Here is a 22,144-nt window from a genome sequence, read left to right on the forward strand (position 1 = left end):
AAGTGATTTTTTATTATGTTTAGATTTTATGATATTTTTTAAAAATTATAAAATATTTTAAATTTATTGATAATAGTAAATTTTATACTTATATAGAAAGAAAAATATAAAGAGAAAATATATTTACTTTGAGAGTATTAAATAAAATTTTCACTTTAATTTAATATTTCAAATATATTTTATTGTTTGAAGTGTTTAATAATTTAATTATAAACTTTTTTTTTTCTTTTAATTTTGGTTCACACATAAAATATGTGTTTTATATTTAAAATAGAAATAAAATAATATAAAGAAATGTTAATTAAGAAAGAATGATCATTAGGGCAACCCTACTTGGTTTGGCATTTCACAAGTCTGGTCTATACACAGTTAAATCTGGGTACTGGATTGCTCAAAAAATTTGTAGCACTCGAAAATCTTTAAATCATGTAGGACCAGGTCCTAATTTACATAGAGCAGTTTTCGGTTTAAACCAAAAAATCGAACAGAACCGATTGAATTCGATTCAATCGGTTCGGTTTTAAAATTCAATCGGTTTAGTTCGGTTTATAATTTTAATAATTTCAGTTAATCGGTTCGGTTCGATTATTTTCATAAAAAAATTAAAAAAACCGAACCGAACTGAAATTATTAATATATATAGGAAATCAAAAAAATCGAACCTAATTGAATCGAACCGAATCGAATCGAACCAAAATCAAAGAAAACCTAACGGAACCTTAAGATTTTTGAGTTCTGATTTCTAATTTTTTTTGTTTTTATGTTTTTATTATTTAGATTTAATGTTAAAAATATAAAATTTAATATTTCAAATATATTTTATTGTTTGAAGTGTTTAATAATTTAATTATAAACTTTTTTTTTTCTTTTAATTTTGGTTCACACATAAAATATGTGTTTTATATTTAAAATAGAAATAAAATAATATAAAGAAATGTTAATAAAGAAAGAATGATCATTAGGGCAACCCTACTTGGTTTGGCATTTCACAAGTCTGGTCTATACACAGTTAAATCTGGGTACTGGATTGCTCAAAAAATTTGTAGCACTCGAAAATCTTTAAATCATGTAGGACGAGGTCCTAATTTAGATAGCTTCCATTTTGCTCTTTGGCAGGAATTTTGGAAGCTTAATTTGCCTCCAAAACTTACAGTCTTCATGTGGAAATTTTTACAAGGGAGATTTTCAATAAATGATCAAATTAATAAGATTTTGCCTTCTTGCCCGAGAGAGTGTAACTTCTATAGTGAACATGAGATAATTATTTATCTCTTTTTTTGGTGTCCAAGAGCAATTTGTATTTGGCTTTTACTCGCCTTTGATGCTTTTGGTCATTCTTGTTAAATGGATTAACTCCTCCTAAAATTTGGTTGGAATTTTGTTCAACCTTGCAGTCCTTTGGTCAAAATCCAATCATGTTGTGTTAATGGTCTTCATTTTATGCAATATTTGGAAAGGTCGAAACCACTTAATTTTTAATGACCATTTTCTTTTTCATCAGGAGATCATTTTCTCAGTCTTATCTTACTTGAAAATTTTCAATTCTACTTCAGATACAATTTTTAGGCTGGCCAATCACCAACATCCTATAGCTTGGACAAGACCTCTTCAAGGTGCCATCAAAATTAATTTTAATAAAGATATTGATAAGCCCAAAAATTGTGGTTCCACCACAGTTATACTAAGGGACTCAGTTGGTCGACTGTTGGGTTGGTTCTGCAAATGCTTTTTGAGTCAGATTGGTCCCTTAATCTTAGAAGCCATCGCATGTCGAAAGGCGGTCCTTTTAGCTAGGGCGCAAGGCTTTCAACAGATTTTAATTGAGGGAGATGCATTATCAGTTATCCAAATTATTCAGAAGTCAACTCTTCTCCTAGTAATCAAAAGTATAGTTTTAAATGTTAGGCAATCACTTGTAAGTCTAGAACATGTCACTTTTCTTCACGTCAACAGGATAGGGAACATGGTAGCTCATTGTTCAGAAAAAAAATGTCTGCTTGATTATTCATTTCATTGTAATATTTTGATACAATTCAACTTTGCAATCTCTTCTTTGCCCATTTAAAGGCTTGCAATAAATAAATAAAAAAAAGAGTAGAATGTGAAGGATTGAAGAGTGTACGTTCAATATTGACAAAATTATTTATTTTAATCAGTAACTTCAATGACTAGTTTCAATTTTTGTCAATTAATTTTATTATTTTAATAAATTAAACTATTATGAAAGTTAATATTAATCGATTTTCAATTAGTTAATAATTACTATTTATTTTTTTATTGATGTAAAATAACTCAGCTACTATAATTTATTTAATTAAGAGAGAATTACAATTTTTTTCCTCCAACTCAAGTTTGCAACGGCAAGTAGCAACGATATAACAGAATTAGGTTGTATATCTCCCATATTAAAAAAAAAAAAAAAAAGGTTGTATATCAATTTCTCATCCTAGAACTAGAGGGAAAATGTTTATTTTCTTAAAAAAAAAAAGGAATTATCAATAGATGGGCCGTGTAAAATGTTGAAAAAGCCCATAACCTATCCATAAACTACATGAAATGGTTGCAGACCATTTTGGACCATCCACCGAGCCCTACCATCTACAATTCTGCACTCTCTTGATATCATACCCCTCATCTCTCTCTCTTTCTTTCTCTCTCTCTCTCTCTCTGCAGTCCTCGTCTGCCCCTTATCCTCCGTCTGCTCTGGACCCCCCTCTTCGTCCATAAAAATTTCTGCCACAGCTGCTCCTACCTTCAAGACTCTATCAATGGCAGACTCATGCCTCTTTTCGCTCCGTTCCATCTTTACCTCAAAACCTCCCTGCCAATGTTTCTCAATCCCACCCAGACCCATTAAGCTCCAGCTTTCCTACTCCTCTCACTTCCTATCATCTCTATCTCTCAAACCCAAAATCCATATCTCATCCTTTGTTCCCTTTGTAGCCCAGACCTCTGATTGGGCCCAAAGAGAAGAGGAAGGCGACACCACAATCACTCTTACAGAATCTGAACAAGAAGAACCCACGTGGGAAAATCAAGCAAGTGGTGTCCCTGAAGCCCAAGTCTCTGATTGGGAGGCTGACGGAGAAGATGCAGCGGTGGAGGCGGTTGAGAGTGATGGAGAGGGTGCTAAAGAGGGGGGTTTTGAGGAATCGGAAACAGAGGAGGGCTTTGTGGAGCCACCTGAGGATGCGAAGATTTTTGTGGGAAATTTGCCTTATGATGTTGATAGTGAGAAGTTGGCTATGCTATTTGAGCAGGCTGGAACTGTTGAGATTGCTGAGGTATAAGTATTTGTTTTGTATTTGATTTTGGTTGTTTGCATCTTTTGTGGTTTTGAGAAGGTTTTCATGTATGGCCTCTTCTTTTTTTGGAATATATTGTTATAGGTTATTTACAACAGGGAAACTGATTCAAGTCGTGGATTTGGGTTCGTGACTATGAGTACCGTTGAGGAAGCAGAGCAGGCTGTGGAGACGTTTCACCGCTATGTAAGTGTCTTTATTTTCTTTCATCTTCTCTTTGGCTTTTTGTAATTTCAGCATTATGGGAACTAGCTACATAAGTAATCAATGTTAGGAAACGGGAATAGGCACTGCTTGAGATCATCATGTTTTGATGTGCTAATCATCAGGTGAAGAAAGTCAATGTCATTGCAGAAGTTCACTGCTCTTCAGCTAGCTCTTCTGGGCCACTGGCTCCTTAAGATTAAAGATATTTTGACGTATGATGTTAGAAATATTCAATAATGATCAAGTCACTCCATTTGCCTTAGTTTTAAGGTTAGGTCTGATGTCCTATTTCATCTTCAGTTTTGTTGGAACCTATCGGCTGAATTTTGTGGATTGAAATGTTTTTACTATTGACAACAGTGCAATATAGTCTTTCCTATAAACTGTTGCTACAATTTTGTGATTTGACTGGAAAGGGATGAGAACTTGTTGTTAATAACATCGATAGTAAATTCCTAGCGTTGGGACTTGGGATGAGAATTAGTCATCAACATATAATCTTTCTCCTGGTGTAAGCAAATGTTTTCCATGTCCTGATTCTATACACATCTATTTGGAGATGGCAACACATTTTCACCAGTAATTGGTTGTTATAATCCAGTATCTTGGCATGCTACTCTAAGTAGCACTGTGTTCATAAAATCTTTCATTTAGTTGGCATGACAGACAGTGACTAGCCCTTCCTCATTAAAAATGACAAATACTATACGAATGCTAGAATTATAATTTCCTTTGTTGATCATCTCACAACTGATGACTCGCATCTTGTGTGCTCTATGTACATCGTGTCCAGTTTTAGTTTTTCCTCTTAACAAGTTTTTTTTTTTTCTACTTTATTTGTATTGGAATAGGATTTAAATGGAAGACTCTTGACTGTAAACAAGGCTGCTCCTCGAGGATCAAGGCCTGAACGTCCCCCTCGTGTTTATGAATCTGCTTGTAGAATCTATGTGGGTAACTTGCCATGGGATGTAGATGATGCTCGCTTGGAGCAAGTTTTTAGTGAACATGGTAAGGTGGTGGATGCTCGAGTGGTTTATGACAGGGAAACTGGTCGTTCTCGTGGTTTCGGCTTTGTAACCATGTCCACTGAGACTGAGTTGAATGATGCTATAGCTGCACTTGATGGAAGGGTATGTGATAGTTTACTTTTTCATATAATGAAGTTATTCTGGAACACTTTTTCATATAATGAAGTTATTCTGGAACTTGGGCATTCTTCATAATTTATATGTAAAAAGACAATGGGTAGCAACATAGATTATGGTTGGCAACTTCTTTTCTCATGTTGCCAACATCCACTAGTTTGGTCATGTGGACTTGGAATTGAGAAAAGAAATGGATGCAAATGGTCTATCAATAGTTATTTATTAGTGCAAGAACTATTAATGTCATATGATTTCTGTTTGATAATGTGCGGTGGTCTGGTTTTTCAGAGTCTTGATGGGAGGGCAATCAGAGTAAATGTTGCTGAACAAAGACCAAGGCGCAACTTCTTTTGACGTGATGTAATTTAGATTTGAGTTTCACTGGAAGCATTTTTCATGTCTTTTTAGTGAGTTTTATGGTATCAATTTTTTTTTTGTTAGCTAGTTGTATGGATGATATTCTTTTGAGTATACATGAAGAAGCTATCCAAAAATTGCTTAACGAGTTCCCTAAATGTGTTGCTCGAGTTGACAGTACAATATAATTTGTGAGATATTTAGTAATTTTCTTACTCCAGTAAAATTTATGGTGCTGTGACAGATCTGCTGAGCCTCATGACCTACAATCCGAGCGTTTTCATTGTCTTGGCAATGGCATTAGGTGGAAGGAACCTTGATTGTATCATTCTGCAAATATTTTGTAAATGTGTTGCATTGTCCTGGTTGAGCTTATTTTATAACAGTATCATTTGAAACTGTTGATGCCTAGCGTCTCACGTCGATTAGAAGTGGAGGAGCTTGGTCGCTTATAAGCATTAGTCTCTCCTCTCTCCCTCCCTCAGAGGCGCCTTTTCAAGATAAAACTCCTCTGAGTCACTATTAGCATCAGGTGTGGGGCCTAACCCATGGCACTGATCTAGCACAGCCGTGTATGGGAACATGGTCATGTGCCTCTTCCCAAGCCCCTTGTCACTGGGAGGCTATGTTGATGCCCAATGTCTCACGTCGGTTGGCAGTCGAGGGGCTAAGTTGCTTATAAGCACTAGTATCTTCTCTCTCCCATAGAGGCGCCTTTTTTCAGGACAAAACCCCCTGGGGCGTTGTTAGCACCAGTTGCGGAGATAATACTTTTAGTGCGGGGTCTAGCCTATGGCGCGAATATGGCACGTCAATAGAAACAAAATTATTTCGAAAGAAGCAAGAGGTGTTGATCTTATGCTGGGATAAGTTTCATGTCTTGATGAACAGTTTTTAGGAGAGAAGAAACCTGGAAATGGAATCAATATTTTTTGCTCATGATTTTGTAGATCAGAGCCATCAATGTATTATTTAAAATTTCTTTTTACTTTTTTTTAATCAAGATTTTCCTTTTACTTTTAATAGCTAGCTTACCGGTAACCAGATCGACATAATAGGCTCTCAAATATATATATATATATATATATATTCCCTCTTCCTTCCTCGTCTTTCCCCCCCTTCTCTCTCCAGGATCTGTATTTTTTCCTTCTCTGTCCTTCGCAGTTCTCCCTCATTCTCTCTCCAACTCATTCTGTCTTTCATCACTAGGATGCCCAATCTCTCTTTTGGATTATAACATTTAATTTTTCTTTTTCAGAGAAATTTTCTTCGCTTTTCCAGTACTAAATAGAGTTTGTTGATTTGTTTTCTGTTCTTAGATACAAAATCAGAAAGAGCATATCGTGTCAATTTTTCATTCTTAAGTTTCAAGGTTATCGTTTTCCTTCGCTTAGTTGATGAAAAAGGTGGGAAGAATAAAGAAACGAATGATGCATTATTATTATTATTATTATTATTCAATTAATTGTATACATTTTAATTAATAATTTATATAAAAAAATTTTGATTTAAAAACGACTTCATTAAATCTCATTCAATCAATTTATTTTTTTTTTAATTAATAATGACACATGACATGATATATTGATTGTGAAGATGTTGATAATGCAAAAGATTTTGATTAGATCATCATTTACAAGTCCACCAAAGTAAAGGTATCCCACACAGAAATCAAAACATGCTTATTACAATAGCAAGGTCAATCCTGTACAACTGTACAATAACTTGTGCGGATCAAAATGCAAGAAACCATATACCTCTGGATGAAAACTTCCCTGACTTAATAACCCCGTAGTTGGGCATCTCGACTTGTTAGAGGAACATATCGAACAGAAGTTTCACTCCGGACGCTAATGGAACCATCCTGGTTCTTGTCGATGACTTTCAAATCCTGGAATATGTTACCAACTGGAATCACCATTCTGCCACCAGGCTTCAACTGGTCAACAAGTGCGTGTGGGATCTCTGGTGCAGCTGCTCCCACATGTATGGCATCATACGGTGCAAACTCTGGCCAACCTTGTCTTCCGTCTAACACCATTAACACAACCATCAAAGCTAGTTAATATATTATAAATGTTGATTCTTAATAATATTTCATTGCAACGCATCTGGATATATTCAACAAGATAGGTGAATCAAATGAACCAATAAACACAAAAGGCTTCAGATACTCAACGGATTAAAATTCCCAACATATATCACCAAACAAATTTAATCAATTAGATTACAAAAAATAGATTGCTAAAAAGTTATATCCTAGCTTAAACCTACAAGGTGGGGTAGATATGTGCAAGCATGCTATACAAGTTTTCGGTTAAGAAATTAGCATTTTTACACATTCCTTAAGCTGCACCAAAAAAAGGGGGAAAAAAAAGTCCTGTAGAAAACAAGTTTTGAGCCCATACCGCCAACATGCACTGAGAGAGAACCTTCTCTCAGTAATGGAGCTGCTGCACTTTTGTCAATATTCTTGATTGAAGACGTGACCAGCTCTGGAATATGTTCAACGCCAACAGCACGACCTTGTGGGCCAACCATCACAGCAAAGCATGCTGTTAAATACCCAGTCCCTAAGAAAGTGAAACGCAGAAAAGTTGTGAGTTTTGTTAGCCGTGAAGAAAATACTGTGGCATAACCTAGAAAAATCATAGGATATCAACAATTTTTTTTTTAAAAGAAGGATATCAATAATGTTATTATTCTTGGGCTATATTTCAGGTGACAACCTAGCTACAGTCAAGATATTGAGTAAATCAACCTCCCCTCTACATTGTTCAGGAAAAAATAAACCCACTGCCGCACCACCAAAACAAACAAAAATGAGAGAGAGAGAGAGAGAGAGAGAGAGAGAGATTTGATCATCATTATCCTTGAACATCAACTGCAAAATAAATATAACAATCAACTCCTTCAATAATTAATTTTACATGAACTTAATGGATAGTAAGTAAAAGAACCTGAGCCAACGTCTAACGCATGCATGCCAGGTTTTAAATGCTCCTCCAACAACTGAAGGCAAGTTGCATGCATATGCGGTGCAGAAATAGTGGCATTGTAACCTATTGCCATGGGGCTGTCAACATAAGCTGGAGTTCCATCTGGTACAAAAAAAGCCCTATCAATAGTTTCCATTACTTCAGCCACCTTTTTTGAGCTCATCACTCCATAATGCTGCAAATGCTCAACCATTGCTTTATTCTTACTGATGCCACTTCCAGCCCAGAATCGCTGCAAATTGTCAAAAGAACTTCAATTCGAAGTTTGCACAAAAAGAGAATAATAAAGCTCAATCTAAGTATAATAGAATGGAAAAATATGATATAATGCAATTATAGCCCAAGAAAAGAAAAAGAAAATGAGACATGAAACACTAAATAAATAAGCACCATCCTGCTGAAACAATTTTTACTATTACCAGTACTGCTTCGGAGCATGCATAACCATAATCTAAACCGCACATAAGGAAAATCACAGAAATGCATTAAACTTTGTCTGAAAACATGGAATTGAAATCTTCAAGGTATGTATCTTCTCATGCATGACCTCTGCAGTATAGGCAGCTATGGGTTGAGTTTGAAGGTCAAAGGCCCTTGGGCTCGTGTGGGTATCATTTACGAAGCAATCAACCCCAGTAGCAATGGCTAGCAGTACATAGTACAACCACCCAACTTGACATAAATTTCCCTGAAAATACACACATAAAACAACCTAAACAAGACTAGATTTACCATGAGTTGATGTCAGCAGATTTTTTTTAACCCGCAAGTTTTTGAAAAGCTGTTTTTGACAATCTTAATTGCTCACTTTTATACAACAAACAACGCCAATAGATCCTACAATCCATAACTTTATTTTGAATAGCTTATTGAAGATATGCGAAGAAAAAACTCGAAAAAACTCCCAAGGAACCCAATTATAGCAGAAGTCTCTAAACACGCTTCCATTGATATATTCAAATATATTCAACCTGCCATGGTTAAAACCATTCCTCAAGAGGGCGCATATTGTTGGTAATAAAGCTTCTACTTTAAAATCACAAGTTCTTAACCTCCACTCCATTTCCAATTTACATACTCAGCAAATGTAGTTCAGTAAAGGTCTTTAGATCAGCGGTTGAACTAGCCCCTCTCGCTATAAACGTCAATCTCCCAAAATTATTCCCTTGCCCATGAATTATACTTCCAATTATGAAGAACCCCACAGGTAAGCCATCATAGTAACCGGACTAGCCTATTTGATGCACTTTAAATCCAAAAACAAGCCTTACCCATGTCCAATTAGCTCCATAAACAGTTGATTAAAGTGAACACAAGGTAAAGAAAAAAAACACAAAAGAGTCCTAGAGATTTCGCTTACTTTGCACCTGATTTCTCTGCAATATAACTGATCATGATAACAGAATCAAGCACAACAATACATGAAATCAAAATCCAACTATAATTTACCAAAATAAAACCCGAAACATCCTTCTCTTAACGGTGTAAAAAGAGAGAGAGAGAGAAAGAGAGAGCGTGAATCTGTTACCTCCATCCGGAAGAAGAGAGAGTTACCCGTGAGGAAACAGTTGAGTTTTTTGGGGAGATGATGGAATGAAGAGAAAGGGGAAAAATGAGAGGGGAAATTCCGACTGCGGGTGCGAAGAAAATAAAGAAGACGGCGACGATGATGAAGATGAAGACAAAGATGACGATGAGAATGGAGGGAGTAGGTTACGAGGAGCTTAAAAGGAGCCACGCAGTTGCGGCAACCATACGCTACTATAGGGGGCACCGGCATAGCTTTGGTTTCTCGTTTATTCTCTTTTCTTTCCTTCACGCTTCCACACTTGTCAGCCCATTCCCCCCGCCGACACATCTTCTGTTTTTGGGCTCCGTCTGGACTAATGGGCCTTGACCTTTTCTCAATCCGTTCACGTATCACCTTTGGGCTCAAGCCCAAACATACCAGCAAGCGATGTCTTTTCAGAAATTCATGATTTATAATTTGAAATTATAATCATAAAGTTTAAAATTGAATTTTTAATATTAATTTCTAGTTTTTTAATCATTGGATATAAGTAGTTGTATTTAATTGCTTAAAACCGATCATGACCAATATTCTTTTTTAAATGGATCATAATTTTACAAAATTAAACTTGGCTTGATCCATTTAATGGTTTTGGATTAATTAATACAAGGAGGTCTAAAATAAATAGAATAGAGGAAAAATTTAAGAGAATGACTAAGATTTATTATCCATTTTAGATCAAATATCAGAAGAGAGCGAACCGGCTGATTGCAATTGTGTTTTTCAACTTTATAATATATATCGCAGCCAGTCGATGAAATGCTTCGCCGGCCACAGGCTTTTGCAGAGTCAATATAAAAGTAGTACCTGCTCAGCCTCAGCTTAGCGTCTCTACTTCAACATATTCCTCTATAACTTGAGTGAAATTAAAATTGAAAAAAAAAAACTTAAGTTTTGATTAGGAGTTTTTTTTTTTTTTAATTAAAAGATAGAATTCATCGATACAAAAAAATTATACGGCCAATAAAAGAAGCCTAGTGTACAAAGTAACATAAAGACCGAAAAGAAGAAGTAAAAATATAAGGCTCATATATATGATCTATTTGTATAACCCGAAAGAAGAAGGGCAGAACCAATAGCTCTATGCTGCAATGTTGTTGGAGGAAGAAATATACATTGAAAGGAGCACAGGGGTAAATCTCTTCCAACTGAAGGACCAAAAATAGCAAAGAGTACTGGTGGAGTTCTAACAAAGCTGCTGCCCAGTCATCCTCTTAAAATGGCAAGACCAAGCAATCCAAAAGAAAGGACACTAAAGCTCTAGAGCAAGAAGACCGTATAACTCAGAACAACATCGCATGCTAGACAAACAACTCACAAATGGTGATGAGACATAGATCTAAATAACAATAATAGTCTTAAGGGTCGACCATGAGGGCAGGGCAAAGCTGGCTAAAAATCTATGAATTGCCATCATCTCTTAAACGTGTTCTCCTAGAGCTTAAAAAAAAGGCACATTTAGAGAGTAGTGTATCGCGTACATACATATACCGAACAAAGAGGCAGACCAACAATAATCCTCATAGATAACCACTAGTTTTGCTACCCAAAATAAATTTTTATTTATCCATAAAAGTTTACGAGGAAGGGGGGAGGAAAAAATGTTTGTATTGACAGTGGAGAAAAGTCATCTCTTGCTCGAAAAGGACAAGGAATGATTGACGAAATCTCGGCCAAAATGGAGGCCTTAATATGAGAAACAACCCCGAAAAAAAGAGAGAGTTTCTCTCTAATAAGACAGTGAGAGAAAGTTCAATGATCTGCTTCTTTTAACTTGGAGTTTTCAACTTTGTTCTTAGACCAATAACTCATCGTTCTTCCAAGCTAAGAAATTACAACTTGGCATATGAGGAGGGAATATTTATTATCATCTTGAAATTCTAATTCGAAATTCGATTATTTGCTTATGTAAGCAATTGCTAGTTAATTCATATTAAAGTCGAACCATGAAGTTTTGAAAGAATCTTTCAAAATAGGGCAATTTGAGCTTTTGAAATAGATTTTATATTTATAATCTTTCTAATTTTTAGATTTTTAAAAATAAATGAATATAAACTAAGTTATCCCAGTTAGTAATGTAAATAAATATATAAAGTACAAAATTACCTTAAAGCTCATAATTCATATGAAATTTTATAATTCAAGTTATCTTTACTCGCTCATTTATTAATTTTAAATTTAATTATGTTGGTCATTTCAAACAATTAACTCTAAATTCATTCCTAATTAATATTAATACCACGCAACAATATGAAAAAAAAAAAAAAACATATGTCAACGGTAAACATTAAAATTATAATACACAACACAACATATAATCGTGTTTAAATTTATACATTGTAATTTTTTATATTAATAATTAATTATTCATAAAATTATTAAAAATAATACCTTATAAGTTTAAAATACACACCTAATTTTGATGATAATCTAATTGAATAACATAATAATATTGTTAAATTAATGTAGAGGTCCAAGTAAACGCACATGTCATTGGGATTTTCTCGCTTGGAAGGGACAAAATAGGAAATTGGGCCTGCTGATTTTGCTTACTTTCTCAAATGGAGGCGGCCATTGCCCAACTAGACTCGTGAAGCTTAATTATATATAAAAACTCCCATGGTCGGAGGAGGCGGCTGCTCCTCAGAAATAATCCAAATGACCAACGATTAAGGACTCATTTTCATAATTGTCTTTTTTTATTTTAGAGTTTATTTTATTTAAATATCTCAATTTTAATTTATTATAATATAATTACTTAATTTTCATTTTATTTAAAAAAATTACTTCAATTTAATTTAATTATTTTTTTTAGTAAGTGAGTGGTATATCTTTTGTTACTAAATTAAATCACATCATGTTAAATAATTTTTTAATTATTATATTAATTTTATATTATAAAATAAACACTCGATTATTAGAATATTAAATTTTTTTAGAACAATATTATAACATTAACATAATAATATTATAATTAACTTATTATTTATTCAATTATATTAATAAATAAATATTCAACACACAAATATAATTAATAACTTATTTAAAATAACATTTTCTTATAGATTGTTTTAAATTCACACTCAATAAATTGTCTCCACAATTTTATATCTAATTTAATTTCATCATTTTTATTAATTGTAATAATTTATTAAAAATATTAGTGATTAATGGTACTAACATGTAGTAATTATTTTAATAAACCTGTATAATAAATTAATAGAATAAGGTAAATAATATACTTATCAAACAATTAGCGATTTGTAATGCCAAAGGCGGAAGGATGCCGAATGGGATGATTGTGGTGGATGATCAAATTTTTTATCCAACGGCTGAAACTAGCCTGTGGACTTTGAGACATCGGTTTGTTGACTTGACCGGCCGAAAACTACTCTCGCTATGGGCTACGGCTGTAGACTTTAGACTTTTAGGAAGTTTCTCTTCAAATTTCTATTAATTAATCATTTTGCTCGTATTTTATTTTAATAGTATAATTTGATATATATTTTATTATATTTTATATATTTGTAATTATATTATAAAAGTTTAATAATAATAAAGTTTAATAATATTCCACTTGGAAACTCTTGAAATATTATTATTAAAATTATTATATTTTAAATATAAGAAATGTTTTTAAAAATATATTTTTAAATTTTCTCAGTAATTTTTGAGTGAATAATTTTATATTTATATATAATTTTTTTTAAATATTCATACTTTTTCCTAATATAATTATATATATAATATAAGATATTAAATAGTATATTTTTAAAATATAAAAATCAGATTATAAATAATATCCAAATTTAAGAATCTCATAGTAATTTATCTAAAAAATTATGATAAAATCAAGACAATATGGGATAGGGTTCATTCCCACTCATGTAACCTTTGGCAGGGCTCTAGGTTTTTAAAGAGAGAATTTGCTCTCAATTTTTCTGATTCTTTCAATTTTGTGGTTTAGCTGAGTAGATATTAGTTTGTTAGGACAGGGGAAGGCTTTTTGTTTTGCTCTTATCAGGATTTGGCTTCTCTCCCCATCCCAAGTTGGTTGTTGATAGTGTAGTTTTGGTTTTTGGATTGTTGATCTTGGAGTTTGCAAGGTGGAAGAGACATGCAAAAGTTGAAGCATTCTAACAGAGCTGGGTTTGTGAACGTTAGGATACAATTATAACAACAGTCAAAATTTAGGATTTAATTCATAATTTTTTAAATTTGAAAGTAGATTTATAAAAATTTGGAAAAACTTAAGGGTTTTTTTTTTTTTAATTATCCCAAGAAAAGAAGTGAGAAATTAAATTTAGATGAATCCTGCGCTTGCTTTCCCTTTTTTTTTTTTTTTTTTTGCTCACAGTGTATGCTTAAAAAAAAAAAAAAAACATTGACCACCAACCAAAATATGAAAATATAGAACTCTTATTCAAACTCCAATGCTATAAACTCCCATCGCCACATTCCTGGCGAAACCACCGTTAGAAATGGATTTCACGGATCACAAGGCCTCTCTCTTCCTCCTCATTCTCCTGTCCCTCCTTCTCCTTACCTATGCAAGAGTGAATCTCGACCCTTCAGACCTCAAAGCCTTCTCCATCATCCACAAAGATTTGGGCATCAATGGTCAACGCAGCTCCTTCACCAACCCTTGCAACAACCCAGGAGTGTTCTGCGAGGGAAGACTCTCTAACAACAATACCTATGTCCTCAAAATCACCAGACTCGTATTTAAGTCCCAACGCTTCACTGGATTCTTGTCTCCGGCGATTGGCCGGCTTTCTGAGCTCAAAGAACTTTCTCTTCCAAACAACCAACTAGTTGACCAATTCCCTCCCCAGATAGTTGACTGCAAGAAACTAGAAATTCTTGACCTAGGAAACAACCAGTTTTCCGGTGAAATTCCCTCTCAATTATCTAATCTTTTACGTCTTCGAGTTCTTGATCTCTCCAACAATAAATTCTCTGGCAATTTGAGTTTCTTGAAGCAATTCCCCAACTTGGAACGTCTCTCTCTTGCAAATAATCTCTTTACGGGTAGAGTTCCTAAATCTATACGTTCATTTCGCAATCTCCAATTCTTCGACTTCTCTGGGAATAACTTTCTTGAGGGATATGTGAGCAAAGCTGGATCCATAGCATCTCAATACCCAAAACGTTTTCTCTTAGCTCAGAATAATACAACCAGAGGAAGCAAAAATGTTTCTTCTGCAGCTGGACCAACTGCAACAATGGGTTCTGCTCAAGCTCCTAGCCCATCGTCGACAGGAGGCGCCCATCACAAGAGCAAAAAGAGCAAAAAGAGGTTTAGTGGGTGGATCCTAGGATTTCTCGCCGGAGCGGTTGCCGGAACTATATCTGGGTTTGTGTTTTTGTTGATGTTCAAGCTTGCATTGGCAGCGATAAGGGGTGGAGGAAGAGACTCAGGGCCAGCGATCTTTAGTACTCATGTGATAAAAAAAGCAGAGCATTTGGCTTTCTTGGAGAAAGAGGACGGGCTTGCTAATTTGGAAGTAATTGGAAGAGGAGGTTGTGGAGAAGTGTATAAAGCTGAGTTGCCCGGAAGTAATGGAAAAATGATTGCAATAAAGAAGATCGTCCAACCTTCAAGGGACGCTGCAGAATTAACTGAAGAGGACAGTAAGTTTTTGAACAAGAAAATGAGGCAAATTCGATCAGAGATAAACACAGTGGGTCAAATTCGACACAGGAACCTTCTTCCTCTCCTGGCACATGTGTCTCGCCCCGATTGCCATTACCTTGTGTACGAGTTCATGAAGAATGGTAGTTTGCAAGACGTGCTGAATCAGGTTTCACAGGGTACTAGAGAATTGGATTGGCTTGTCAGGCATAGAATTGCTCTCGGAGTAGCATCAGGGCTTGAATACCTTCACATGAGCCATAGTCCGCGCATCATTCACAGGGATCTAAAGCCGGCAAACATCCTTCTTGATGATGACATGGAAGCTCGAATTGCAGATTTTGGACTTGCAAAGGCAATACCTGATGCTCATACACATATCACAACCTCCAACGTTGCAGGAACAGTGGGATACATAGCACCAGAATATCATCAAACACTCAAGTTCACAGACAGGTGTGACATCTACAGCTTTGGCGTTCTACTTGGGGTTCTGGTCATGGGAAAGCTTCCATCTGACGAGTTCTTCCAAACCACACGCGAAATGAGTCTGGTCAAGTGGATGAGAAATGTCATGACATCCGAAAATCCAATAAAAGCAATCGATCCTAGCCTGATCGATAAAGGGTACGATGAGCAAATGTTTCTGGTCCTGAAAATTGCTTGCTTCTGCACTCTGGATGACCCAAAACAAAGGCCTAACAGCAAGGATATAAGGTGTATGCTCTCTCAGATCAAGCACTAGTCAAGTTTGCACCAATTTCGATAGCCTGGAAGAATAATCAAGCATGTAAAAATGCTTACTTTTAAAGTTTGATTTTGTGTATTTACCAACGCAAATCTGTTGCATTTCATCAATCCTGCTTAATTTTAAGCTTTATAATGAAATCATCTTTGAATTTTAATTGGTATCATAAAATTTCTTAAATAATTTTGAGATAATTAAATAATATGATTTTATTATTCCTTAAATTGATATTAGAGAGTTTTATATTACAAAATTAGAGATAATCCATTATAAAAGCTAAAATTAAGGATAAATTGTATAAATATAGAATTTGAATGTATGCAAATATAAGTTGCCTATCAGGTAAATGAAAAAGAGTAATTCGATTTTTATCAATTTCTCTTGTTAAATTTTGTATACTCCAAATTGTGTCGAAAGTGATGCTCGGTCCCTTTGCTGGGTGGCTTGTGAATTGAAAATAAGAAAACAGCGAGGTTTGCGGTTTAATGGCAATCAATTTAACCTTCAAGTTAGAGATTAGTAGAGATATTAGACTAAGTAATAGAATGAAGATTATATTATGATTGTAAAAAGCACATTAATAATAATTTTTTGCCTTCTCATGGGGTCTCTGTAATCATTGACTCTATTTTAGAGATTTTGGTGATAAATCTCTAGCGTCTTGCGCGCTCCTCACAGGTACAGTTCCATAATTCATGCTTTTCCTATTTCACTAAATTGTCCTCATCGCGGTGAACTCTGTAATTCATGCCGAGAATCACACTTTTCATAATTAATCGAATCGTCCTCGAGCCCACGTCATGCTGAGTTCAAGTCTGATCGAGCTGATGCCTAGCGTGCAATGCAATCTCTTCATGGTGCGCCGAGCTCGATCTCTCTTGGCAAAGTCCGATTTGCAATGCTCGAGCCGGATATTTACTGAATTCGACTCATTTTTGGTCGGATTTTGTCACCATCTATTTTATAGAGGTAGGTAAATTATAGGATTGACATAATGATACCCTTTTGACAATGATGAGGGGGCAGCTAATATGGCTTCATAATCAAAGAGACTTCCAATTAACTTGCATTATTGGAGAATTAACGAGAAATTGCTGCAGGGAGTGGTCTGAAATTCTGTCATAAAATCGCCATTCAATAAGCACTGAATCGTTGGGAAATTTTATCAAGGACAAGAAGAGCTTATCTGTTTAATTTTTAGCCTTGTTACATATGGAAATTGGCACTTGTATTGGCATTCAATTACTTATAAGAAAGTTGAAACAAAGACAAACAAGATACACAATGAATGCCAGACAGGAAGTTAGCAGTAAAGGCTTGGAGTGAAGATATCTCTTCAGGCTTGAAATGCCATCAGTGCTCTGTAGTGCTATTTCATTAAGTAAAAGAGCTTCCTCCAAGTAGCCAATCAGATTCAGAATTGCAGTCCGCTTTAAATCTTTTCCCCCTTTTTCTTTCATACAAGTCTTGCTCAAGTTCAACCTTTTGTCATTTTCCAAAATGTGAATAAAATTCCAGAGATTGAATTCAGATGCCATGGCTGTAAGCAACTCCACTGTCTATTTGTTGTTTGTTAACTTCATTATTGGACAAAAAAATTACAAACTCACTTACTGCCGGATATTAGAGAAAACTGAGCAAGTATACAAAGCTCCCTTGCCAGCACATATGATTGTTCACTAACACAAAGATAAATGATACCAACAACTCTACTTCCACATTCTCACAATGTTTGTCACTTAGGATAGATATCAGAGAATACAAAGAACCATTAAATTCCTCGATCTGAATCCTGCATGGGTTTAATTGTCGGAATTAGAAAATTTACTACTTCAAACAAATCTGCATTAGACTTTGAGTACACCATGTTACGTATGGAGATCTCATCCACTTGAACTTTCACACATATAGTTGCAAAATTAAGTAATAAAGAAAATAAATATTCTCAAAACAACCCCACATGAACGAGTGTGTTATATTAAATTCTATATCATGAATGACTCATAAGTTGGATTACCATGGCTTGAGGAAATCAACTATTAACTCAGACAAAATCGTTTTGTTTCCGAGTGGCAGACACGCCTCCTCCAAAACTGTCATTTTCAAGTCAAAATCTTTCCTTTTCACTGCACAATCACGCTAGGTCCATTCAACCAAATAGTAATCGTCGTCATAATAATTACTTAAATGTGTGCAAGCCAGTTGAGAATGATCAATCTTAACTGAACTTGCAAAGTGTGGAATGATTCATGCCGCATGAACATATAAATTAGTTATGTAGATGCATGCTTAGCAAGAATAGCATAAAATAGGAGCACTATCTTGAAACTCTAGTAAGAAATAATGACTCAAATAAATAGAAGATAATGAAAATGGAAGTAGACAAGTAAACGTTGTATAAATATAAGTTGCTCTCATCTGCAAGGATAAGAAGAGAACATCAAACATTCATGCTGATTCATTACATCCACGTACAAAATATGTGTTGTTAAAGAGTTACTGATTGTGCCAGTCAGTTTGGAAAGAATGGATTCCAGCGCAAGGGAAAAGAAAAAGAAAATTAAAACCATATTTCTATTTGCTTTTTTTAAAATTCCACAAGTATTTATATATTCCTTTTCAAAAATCCATAAGTAGCTGCGGGAGAATCCTCTCCAAGTGAGTCGCTTCAATCTTACTAACTCCCTCTGCTTCAGCAATTGCAGCAGCACGCTGCACAGCTTCTGCATCATTACAAGCATTTCATCAGAATGTTTTATAATAGAAACTCAGTTGTGTTGGTAAGAGTTGCAAGTTAAACTTGGTTGTGTTGAAATTTTAACTGAACACAGTTTAACCTGAGATAAAAACTCGGAGAAGTTCACAACTCAGCTTTAGTGCATTTGAATTAGCTGCATAAGAAAAAATGAACAGATAATGATAATCAAACAGATGGACACTTGTGACACCTCAATTATGATTCATTTTAAAATCTAAATGAATAAATGCATGTGAAAATTAGGGGAAAATGCTCGATAGAAAAGGGTGTACATATGTAAAGTAATGATTTGAGATACCAGAAGTGGGACGAATCTTTTTGGATGTTCCTACTCCTACCTGCACCAGTATAGACTGATGAGACCAAATATATAATTCAACAATCAAGAAAGAGGATTAGTGCAGACAAAAAAACCAGAGCTACTATATTCTGAAAAATTGCACATTCCACTAGATAGTGATTGATTATACAATGCACAAGTTTCTGAGTTACATACAGGTTCATTTTCCTTAATATTACATTGTTTCCTGTCATTTAAATGGGGAAACATTGACATTCTATTAATCACCTACAACTTAAGGATTAAAAAGGAGAGGTTGCCAGCCAGCAAATGAGGAAGATGAAGTAGAATGAGGAATGTTTAGAGGTCAAATCACGGCACAAAATCAGCTGGGAAAAGATGCAAATACAAAATCAAATTATTAAACAAATCATTTAACATGGATATGTAAAAAGATGAAACACCAATAACTTGACATTCTCCAAAACAACAAACATGCGCAGACCCACACAGTTACAATAATCTAATGTCTAAAAAAGTGCACTTTTGCAACTTAATTTAATTAAAGCTGAAGATACTACAGCTACAGGAAGGAGTGGGGAAGGTAAAGAAACACCAACGATGCGTTAGAAGAACAATATCTGCCTATTGCTTGATCAGAAAACGAAAAGGAAAAAAATGAAGAAGAAAAAAAAAGGAAAAGTTACATAGAGGAGAACCATAGAACAATCTATGAACACCCAATCCACCATGCATTATCGTATTCATAGAGTAATAAGCCCAGGGAGCAACATCTAATGAATGTTTGGTTTTGAGATTGAGAATACTAAGGACAATAATAGAAATTGAAACATAGCTTCCATTGTTCACAGAAAGGATAATTTGCTGACGTTAGTCCAGATATTCATCAGTAATCAATAGTTCCATACAATGAGCGTGAGTTGTGAGCTGCAGGATTGAAAAATAACTACATTGTACACTCACCTATAGGATTGAAAAATATCTACATTTTTAAGCATTCTGGACAGCAAAATACAGGAATTAGAAGCACCTATTCATAAAGAGTGAAGACTCATCCAAGGGCAACGAGTTTCAAAGATTTTAGAGAAGAAAGAAACTTGAAGAGGTGTGATTCAAGAACAAATGTAGGAATCTAAAAGAACATAGATTGTGTAGCCATATGGATTCCAATTATATATTCATTAAAAAAACAGATGATCCAAGTTAAATCCGAAAGCAAATTGCATTCTTGCACATTCCCACAATTAGTGATCCGATTCCTATATTACCATGGAAACCTCCAATTAGCAATTAATGAATTAGAACAACAAATATGGTTTGAGAATTGGAGTATAGATCTTGAACATATGCACCAAAACAAGATTTAGACCTTAAACAACACAGAAAAAGCAAAACTATGAGAGCGCAGAAAGTATAAAAGAGACCTCGCAGTCCACAGCATCAGCTCCTTCATTTTTCTCGCGCTCTGCAACATGGCCAGGCATATTTAAATATTTAGATCAAAATACCACAAAAAAAAGGAAAATTTTTTAAAATTAAAAGGAGAAAAAAAAAGGATGACTATGTTTACAAACCGAGGGCTCTTCTACCCCAAACGAGCTTGAAAATGGCGCGAATCAAATCCTAGAAAAAACCAAAAAAAAAAAATCACAATCTATTCATACACTTAGATACGTCACGAAGTATCAGGAAATACACATACAGGATCGAAAGTGTTATCATCCATGTAAGTCCAGCAGTTACTCGTCTCTGGCCTCTGGGTCCAGAAATCTCTGCTTTTGACGAAAAGCGTTGCCTCTGAGACACGTATTTAGATTTTATTTGCAAGCCATTAAGTATCTGAGCCCCTATAGCTCAGTGGTAGAGCGTCAGTCTTGTAAACTGAAGGTCCGTAGTTCGATCCTGCGTGGGGGCAATTTTACTTTTCTTTGTCTTTTTAACGGCACCCATGTGTTTTAAACAGGCCAACTAAACTATTTGATAAATTTAAAAAATAAAATTCATAATTAATGGATAGTTTATAGTTATAGTTTGTATTAATTATATTTTTAAAATTATTTAATTTATTTTTAAAAAATTTTAATTATTATTTTATTTTAATAATAAAATAAATAATATAATCTAATAAATTTATAATTTTATATTTATTTTAATAATATTATAAATAATATAATATATTAATTTAATAATTATATATTTAATTTAATAATAATATAATATAATAAATTTATAATTTTATATTTATTTTAATAATAAAATAAATTATATAATATATATCCAATTACACAAGTCAACAGCCATCGATTCTGTTCAACGTTGAACAAAACAGGCCCTCAACGTCAGTATCATTAAGGTCTCTTTGTTTCAGCTTTCATGGTGAACGCAAATTCCCCCAATGGCTAGCCTAATCAATAAGCTTTCCCAGAAAACGACTCCATCTCTAAGAATCGTAGCAACGGCCATTAAAAATCCGCCGCTCTTCACTCACGTCCTTCATACTACCAAACCAAATTTCATAAACAACTCAATTCCTCTCTGGGACTCCACAGCCACAGAGAACAACCCAACAACTCAAAACCCTACTAAACCCCTGCTGTTTTGTTATCCCAATTTCCCATTTGGGTATTCCTTAAACCCCATTGCCATAACTGGGGCTAATCAATTGAAGGCTGTTGGGTCTGATTTTGCTGAAAAAGATACCGATGATGCGAGGACCGTGTGGGCTGATAGCGTGAAGAAGAAGAGGAAGAAGAAGATGAACAAGCACAAGTACAAGAAGCTCACGAAGCGTCTCCGGCGAAAGGCATAATAGGCATTTGGTACAAAAAAAAAAAAAATCCATATCTTGGTGGTTCATTGCCCTTGTTCCTTTTCACAGTTTTTCAAATGGAATATGAATATTCGCTTGGCGTACTAGTAGCATCATTCATTCAGTTTATTTAACGGATTACAATGGAATTATTTCTTGATGATTGTGATGGAAATTAGTGAATTTATATCTTTACATTGCGAATTTGTTACATTACCAGAAACAGAAATTAGCTTTTTTCCCTTTCATTCCATCTCTAAATGCGTAAAACTTGATGTACACACAGCAAACTTGAGCTGTGATGCTA

General features: G+C 34.5%; 5 protein-coding genes and 1 non-coding gene across 7 annotated transcripts; 4 read left to right on the top strand and 2 right to left on the bottom strand.

Moving 5' to 3' along the window:
- Positions 1-2,555: 2,555 nt before the first annotated feature.
- LOC110665619 (28 kDa ribonucleoprotein, chloroplastic) lies at positions 2,556-5,162 on the top strand (the record flags this gene model as incomplete). Its single annotated transcript, XM_021825816.2, has 4 exons — positions 2,556-3,284; positions 3,390-3,491; positions 4,364-4,645; positions 4,949-5,162. Coding segments are annotated over 4 exons (1,179 nt in total), but the record flags the coding sequence as incomplete, so codon positions are not given.
- Positions 5,163-6,620: 1,458 nt separating this feature from the next.
- LOC110665607 (protein-L-isoaspartate O-methyltransferase 1) lies at positions 6,621-9,889 on the bottom strand. 2 transcript variants are annotated; one of them, XM_021825810.2, is made up of 5 exons: positions 9,545-9,889; positions 8,564-8,704; positions 7,978-8,248; positions 7,426-7,590; positions 6,621-7,048 (listed from the first exon to the last, which is right to left on the bottom strand). In XM_021825810.2, exons 1-5 carry the CDS (start codon positions 9,872-9,874, stop codon positions 6,798-6,800), a joined length of 1,158 nt encoding a protein of 385 aa, XP_021681502.2. In that variant the 5' UTR covers positions 9,875-9,889; the 3' UTR covers positions 6,621-6,797. The 2 variants fall into 2 exon arrangements, with proteins under 2 accessions (XP_021681502.2, XP_021681501.2); XM_021825809.2 differs by lacking the exon at positions 8,564-8,704.
- Positions 9,890-14,002: 4,113 nt separating this feature from the next.
- Positions 14,003-16,126, top strand: LOC110665608 (leucine-rich repeat receptor-like serine/threonine/tyrosine-protein kinase SOBIR1). The gene has a single exon (XM_021825811.2). It carries the CDS (start codon positions 14,068-14,070, stop codon positions 15,964-15,966), a length of 1,899 nt encoding a protein of 632 aa, XP_021681503.2. The 5' UTR covers positions 14,003-14,067; the 3' UTR covers positions 15,967-16,126.
- Positions 16,127-18,342: 2,216 nt separating this feature from the next.
- LOC110665609 (protein MHF2 homolog) lies at positions 18,343-20,808 on the bottom strand. The gene is made up of 6 exons (XM_021825813.2): positions 20,731-20,808; positions 20,603-20,651; positions 20,453-20,493; positions 19,026-19,065; positions 18,807-18,860; positions 18,343-18,692 (listed from the first exon to the last, which is right to left on the bottom strand). Exons 1-6 carry the CDS (start codon positions 20,752-20,754, stop codon positions 18,589-18,591), a joined length of 312 nt encoding a protein of 103 aa, XP_021681505.1. The 5' UTR covers positions 20,755-20,808; the 3' UTR covers positions 18,343-18,588.
- A 63-nt stretch (positions 20,809-20,871) lies between these two features.
- On the top strand, positions 20,872-20,943 carry TRNAT-UGU (transfer RNA threonine (anticodon UGU)). The gene has a single exon. It is a non-coding gene; the product is annotated as a tRNA-Thr (tRNA).
- Positions 20,944-21,423: 480 nt separating this feature from the next.
- On the top strand, positions 21,424-21,837 carry LOC131172217 (uncharacterized). Its single transcript, XM_058133167.1, has one exon. It carries the CDS (start codon positions 21,424-21,426, stop codon positions 21,835-21,837), a length of 414 nt encoding a protein of 137 aa, XP_057989150.1.
- The last annotated feature ends 307 nt before the right edge of the window (positions 21,838-22,144 follow it).

The sequence above is a fragment of the Hevea brasiliensis genome, chromosome 13 (genome assembly GCF_030052815.1).
Source record: "Hevea brasiliensis isolate MT/VB/25A 57/8 chromosome 13, ASM3005281v1, whole genome shotgun sequence".
Taxonomy (NCBI): domain Eukaryota; kingdom Viridiplantae; phylum Streptophyta; class Magnoliopsida; order Malpighiales; family Euphorbiaceae; genus Hevea; species Hevea brasiliensis.

Coding starts and splice junctions, on each gene's coding strand:
- LOC110665607 (XM_021825810.2), bottom strand. CDS start 9,874: ATGTGTCGGCGGGGGGAATGGGCTGACAAGTGTGGAAGCGTGAAGGAA. Junction 8,705..9,544: donor CTCTCTTCTTCCGGATGGAG/GTAACAGATTCA, acceptor GTGTATTTTCAG/GGAAATTTATGTCAAGTTGG. Junction 7,049..7,425: donor TCTCTCAGTGCATGTTGGCG/GTATGGGCTCAA, acceptor TAATGGTGTTAG/ACGGAAGACAAGGTTGGCCA.
- LOC110665608 (XM_021825811.2), top strand. CDS start 14,068: ATGGATTTCACGGATCACAAGGCCTCTCTCTTCCTCCTCATTCTCCTG.
- LOC110665609 (XM_021825813.2), bottom strand. CDS start 20,754: ATGGATGATAACACTTTCGATCCT. Junction 19,066..20,452: donor CTGATGCTGTGGACTGCGAG/GTCTCTTTTATA, acceptor ATACTGGTGCAG/GTAGGAGTAGGAACATCCAA. Junction 18,861..19,025: donor AAAGATTCGTCCCACTTCTG/GTATCTCAAATC, acceptor TTTCTTATGCAG/CTAATTCAAATGCACTAAAG.
- LOC131172217 (XM_058133167.1), top strand. CDS start 21,424: ATGGCTAGCCTAATCAATAAGCTTTCCCAGAAAACGACTCCATCTCTA.